At 47.2% G+C, this 6,000-nt stretch overlaps 1 protein-coding gene across 3 annotated transcripts in view; it reads left to right on the top strand.

Annotated features, from left to right (window-relative positions):
• The first annotated feature begins 2,991 nt into the window (after nucleotides 1-2,991).
• Nucleotides 2,992-6,000, top strand: part of RELN (reelin) — a 510,762-nt gene continuing 507,753 nt past the window's right edge. For all 3 annotated transcript variants that reach the window (XM_005550435.4, XM_065542420.1, XM_045387530.2), the window contains exon 1: nucleotides 2,992-3,516. In XM_005550435.4, coding sequence (XP_005550492.3) covers nucleotides 3,291-3,516 — 226 coding nt within the window. In that variant the 5' untranslated portion in view covers nucleotides 2,992-3,290. The remainder of the gene's footprint in view (nucleotides 3,517-6,000) is intronic.

Below are 6,000 nucleotides of genomic sequence, written 5' to 3'. Positions count from 1 at the left end.
TTTTCTATTAGTTCAGAAGGTTTTTGGATTTTGCAAACCAAATATTCTTGGAGATACTTATTATGGCTCACTAAATACAAATGAGGTATAAAGGTTAGCACACAAATTGGGAAGCAGGAAGTTTTGCTATCTAACCTGGGTTTCCACCTTATTGTGTGGTTTCAAGTAAGTTGCTCACTAAGAAGATGCTACTTTCAGTTCAATGGATTTTATATATGACATAAGTATTTTTCTGATTTTCCAAAGGTTATTTAAAAGTTTTTAATGATGACTAGTTGAACTCGCCTAACCAAAAAGAGTTTCAGAGATGAAACCAATATGAACTTGAGCCTCTATAAGATATTCATGTTAGTTCTAAGGACTGCAGACTGGAGTGTACCAACAACTTCTCCCCCTCTTGACCAGCTCAACACCACTCAGGACATTATTTAAACAGTCTTTGTGCCTGTTATTGAACAACTGCAGGGCTGTAGCCAAGAATATGAGCCTACTTCATGGCTAAGAGTATAAAAGTTATTCAAATGTAATAGCAAAGCAAAGTGGTAAAAATTAAGGAAGCACAATAAAGGGGAAGATTGAAAAATAAACTTGGTCACATAAATTGAATGTTAAGAAAGCCATGTCAAGAGACATGAGAAAGAATATTCCTCTGACAGTCACTACACAATAGAAAGAAGGGGACCTCCTGGGAATTGAGGACCTTATACGAATTAAGTTCCAATCATGTCCTGGACCAAGTATCAGCGCTTACTAAAGACAGTTTATTTAAGCAGCGACCTTGGCATCAAACATGGCTAGACTTGATTCCAAGCTTCTTTAACTTCTATCAATCTCAACTTTCTTCTCTTTAAAAATGAAGATAATTATAATAATTATACCCACTTTGCAGGCTAACATAAGGATTAAATGAGGTATTCTGACACTGGATAAAGAATAATTATCTTCCCATCCTTCTAACACCACCAACATGCATTCTTTAGAGGCGATTTGCAGTGGTTAAAGTGTCAGAATCAGATTGCCTGGGTTCAAGTCACAGCTCTTACTAGCTGTGTGACCTTGGACAAGTTACTTAACCTCCCTGTGCTGTTTCATCATAGGAAAATGAAGCTATTAATGGTACTTTTCCCATAGTATTCTTATGAGGAATAAGGGAGTCAGTATGTATAGTACTTAGGACGGTGTTCAATGCATAGCAACTAAACATTTTAAAAGTGTAAGCCAAAAACATTAAGTAGTTTTGGATTCTTTCTCCAAGTGATTAATTTTGTCTTTGGCTATATTCACATGACTGGACAGGAAGGCAGTAACAGTCTTGTTAGCTGTGGGCGAGTATCTCCTAATTCTGTTTGGGGCAACACCACCTGCTCCAGCTAGGGCTGTCGACTGTGGAAGGGCAGTGCAGGACCAGAGCCTTTGAGGCCAGCCAGTCTTCCCTGCATCCAGCCTTTGTCACTGACTTTGGGTAAGTTATCAACATTTCTGAGTGCCTTCTCCCTTGTGAAGTAGGGATATTTTTTGCCTCTCCAGTTGGTGTTAGGATTAAAAAGGTAAAGTACCTCTAGCCCCATAGCCTGCACCCCGCAGAGCTACAGTGTAGCAACTGTTACATCATATATATACACACACATATATGTATACATTGTATATTATTTATATGGCAGTTAAGCCTCTGGGGATTTTGAAGTAGGGAAACAAGAAGCTAGCTAGAAATGGGCCCTTTTTACCTGTCATTCGGTCTCAGTAAGAGGAAGAAAAACAATTTCTTCCTATTGCAACGAAGTGATTACAGAGGTCTCCCCTTGGACCCTGATTTTCACCGCCCCTCGCCTCACAAACGCAGGCAAAGGCACCATCCCTTCCAATTTTATAATCTACTCATTTCTGTACGTGCGGGTTTATATGGCTTGGTGGCAGGCCAAGGGTGGGTGGGGAGAGGCATTAAAACCTGGCAACCCCGCTCCCCCATCTCCGGATGCCGCAGGGCTCCTGCCAGCCGTCCTCGGCTAAAAACGTGCTTATGGATTATTTCACTTCCCTGCAGTTCATGTGCAGCCGCTCATTACCACCCGCTTCAATCGCCGCTGCCAGCATCTCCGTTTTTCCCTCCCCCGATTTCAGGGCCATTGGTCATAATCGACATTTAAAGGAAATAAACACTGATTTAAAAAATTACGACACCCATCTCCGACTGAAGAGCCCAGTAGCAATGAACAACAGAACAGTCCGGCGAAGAGCGCCTGTCGGATCTTAGCTCCGCCAGCTCTTCCTGCCTCACAATTCCCCACAACCGAGCAGCACAAATCACCATTTCCAGGCACCACTCGAGGCTGCCAATTCCACTTTCTCTTAATCTCATTTTAAAATCCGCTACAGATGAGGCTCTGTCGCTGCCGCGAGGGGCCGGGCGGGGGCGGCGGGAGGGACAGGGGGCCTGGGTGGGAAGGGAGCGCGAGGGCCCCTAGCGGTTCGCGGCCTGGGGCGGATTCCCAGAACGAGTGCGGGCCGCCCGGACCGCCAGGCTGCGAGCCCCGAGGGGCGCGGGACGCAGCCGGCGCAGACAAAGAAGCCGGCGCCAGCGGCCGTCCCCGCCGCCCCTCTCCTTCCCTCACGCATCCTCCCAGGAAAAACAGGGCACACTGATGGCCAAAGGGGCTGGCCTTCCCCTTCAGACAGCTGGGCGGGAGGTGCCCTCTCCGGGGCTTTGACGTCTCTTGCAGAAGAGTCGCGGGCTCAGCGGTCCTCGACAGCGTACCCCGTCCCGCTCCCCGGCACGCGCCTCTCCCTGCCCTCCCGGGTGCGAAACGGGCGCTGGCCGGGGACTCCGGGGACGCGTGCGCCCCTCGCCGCGCGAGGTGCGGCCGAGCCAGCCCGAGAGGGCGGGGGGCGGGCGGGGCGGCGCGCGGGGGCGGGGGAGCGGCCGGGACACGTGTGGCGGCGGCGGGGGGGACGCGGCGCCCGGGGCTTTAAGAAGGTGTGGAGCGGGGCGGTCGCTTTCCCAGGCCTGGCCGAGGGGCGTCGCGCAGAGGCGGCGGCGGCGCACGGAGGCGGCGGACAACGCGCTCTCGGCGCCCGCAGCCCCGGCCCCGCGCTCCCGCGGCCCAAAGTAACTTTGGGAGCCGCCGTCTCCCGCGGAACTTCTCGGCGGGGGCCAGTTCCCAGGCCCCTCCCGAGCCCGCTCCGCTCCCGTCCGCCTCCTTCTCGCCTTCTCTCCGCGTAGCTCCTCCGTCCCAGCGTCTCCAAAACTGAATGAGCGAGCGGCGCGTAGAGCGCGCGGCGGCGGCGGCGGCGGCATGGAGCGCAGTGGCTGGGCCTGGCGGACTTTCCTCCTAGCGCTGTTGCTGGGGGCGACGCAGAGGGCGCGCGCGGCGGCGGGCTATTACCCCCGCTTTTCGCCCTTCTTTTTCCTGTGCACCCACCACGGGGAGCTGGAAGGGGATGGGGAGCAGGGCGAGGTGCTCATTTCCCTGCATATTGCGGGCAACCCCACCTACTACGTTCCGGGACAAGAATACCATGGTAGGTACCGCAGCACCTCCGCGCTCGCCGCCGCCGGGTGCGCCAGCCAGCGCACCTTTATCATCCCTTTCCTTCGGGGCCCTGGAAACAAGAACCATGACAAACCTGGCCCCAGCTTTGCGCTCGGTCCAGGGAGCGAGAGTAAAGTTAGTGGAGAATGGAGTCGCGAGTTGGGATTCATTCTCCATGTCCCCACTCCCCGAACGCATTTCCTGGTAATGAGCTGGTGCTTGTGATAAACGCCTGAGAATTCTTGGGGTTCGGTGTCTTTCCCCCTCACTCCCCGTACTTAACGCAGGCACTTTAAATGGAACCTGCGCATTTTGTTTCTTTAATCCTAGGACTTGAATTTCAGACCTTTGTCCTGCTCCCGGTCCCCCCAGATGGGTCCCCGGGGGGCTTTGGGGCTGTCGTTGGGCTTTGCGGGCAGGCTGGTGACAGACTGAAGCGCCCAGGTCCGTGACTGCCCCGCGCCGCTCGCCCCCAAAGTTCCCGTTGCTCACCAGCCAGGAGTCCCTGGCATTTCATTCAGTGTCAAACAGCCCTCCTGAAAGGGAGCGGCTGCTTCCAGCTCCCTATTCTTTTGAAAGTGTAATTTAATATGTCAGTAACTGATGATTTTTCTGATTCCTGCCTTATTTCTACATGGTGCTTCTTGTTAGAATTATCTTTGTGATGTTTATTAATGACTTTGTATTTTATCTGCACAGCTTTAATTTCCAGGTACAGGCTGGTATCCCTTATAATTTAGAGGTATCTTTTAAAAAAAGGAATCATTATGCAGCCCTGCATCAAAAATAAACATTATAGAAGAAATAAAATTCAGCTCCAATAAATATAATATCATGTAGTGCATGTATTTTAAGCTAGTACATCGAGTATGTGGAAAAATAAAAAATGTCTCTTTTCTGTGTTTCTTCTGGGACTTCTGAACATTTCACTTCTATGGAGCTTTTAAGCAGCGACAGGCACTATTTAGTTAGAATTTCAACCCCAAAATATTTATACCCAACCTAATAGAAACCATTGTCCAGTAGGCTCCTGTTAATAGTTTGTATCTGTAATAGGCTAACAATTACTAGCATGGTGGGAGATAATCTATGGGGTGCTGGCACTAAAGACAGACAAGCATTTAAAAATTTTAAGAATCCTTAGGAGTTTCTGTTTTAAAAAAAACCTTGATATCTATTCTAAAATATTTAGCCTAAATAAACGTCTCCTAGAGGTTTTAAACAGTGTTTTTTACAACTTCCTTGTGACATGGTGGCAGCCTTGTCTGTAAAGCAGGAGTTTAATTTGGTGGAATTTTAGAAATAATTTTGGAAAATTAATGTTCCGTAACTAGTCCCTTTTTAGATAAAAGTGCTTACTACCCCCTCTTCCCAAGAACAAGCTTGTGCTTTTCTGAGGTAATGGGAATCTTTAAGTGGAAGGAGCAGCTACTGTGATGGCAACCAGACCTAACCCAAAGCCTGATGACTGAGCCTGCTGCTCTGTGCGACTCTTAGCAAAAGTTCTTGCCCGGTATTATCTCCCAGTGAGAACGGTGGGTAAGTGGGCGAGGCTGGTCTCAAAGGCGTAACTGTCATGTTATGATGGAAGACCATGTGATGATACAAAGCTTTATTATTATTTTTTTCTGTTTTCCACATACTTTGGAAGGTCTTGATATCGAAAACTTAACTAAAAACACCAAAATATTGTACTCTCTTTGGTTTTGCTCCCTCAGTTAGCAAATGCAAGTCACCTTAAGACTCATCATAATCACATATTTAAGTCTGAAAAGGAATGGATAATGTAGAGTAAGAATAAAGTGTAGATACTTCAAGTTGGATATTGCGGGGGAGGATCTCAATTTCCACCTCTTTTCCACCACCAGAAAAGGTAGAGAAATTGTGTTATTTAAGTTATGAAAGGTCAAATTATTATAAGCTTTGAGAATTGTGTCAGATTTTATATTTCTATTATCTATTTTATTAAACATTTAGATTTTGGAACTAGCTGTAGCTATAGGCCTTCAAGTAAGAGGGTTTTTTTTTTGTAAAATGTTCTACAGGTAGAAGACATGTTTAAAAATGAAGTGGTGCTTATGTATGTCTCTTTTCCTTTTAGGCTTTTGAAAATTAATTTTAAAAATTCAGACACACACACACACACACACACACACACACACACACACACACACACACACACAGCTTCTGTAAGAATTGAACTGCCAATGGGAAAACTTAATCTCATGTACTTTGTGGTTGGTCCATTTTGATATGTGACCAAAGTGAAAGGTCTTTTGGCCAAGAAGTCTTCTTAAACTTATAAGAAATCTGTAAAATGTTAGCTTGAGACTTTATTTCTAACCTTCTAGATCCTTAAAGTGTAACAGTTATATCAGGAAAAAATCAGTTACATTTATGATATACATTGAAGTCACCATTTGAATGAACTGTGTTTGGATGTAGAGCTGATAGTTGTGACTTTTTTTTTTTT

Source organism: Macaca fascicularis, chromosome 3, assembly GCF_037993035.2.
Source record: "Macaca fascicularis isolate 582-1 chromosome 3, T2T-MFA8v1.1".
In the NCBI taxonomy this organism is placed as follows: Eukaryota; Metazoa; Chordata; class Mammalia; order Primates; family Cercopithecidae; genus Macaca; species Macaca fascicularis.
This window is presented reverse-complemented; position numbering and strand designations above follow the sequence as displayed.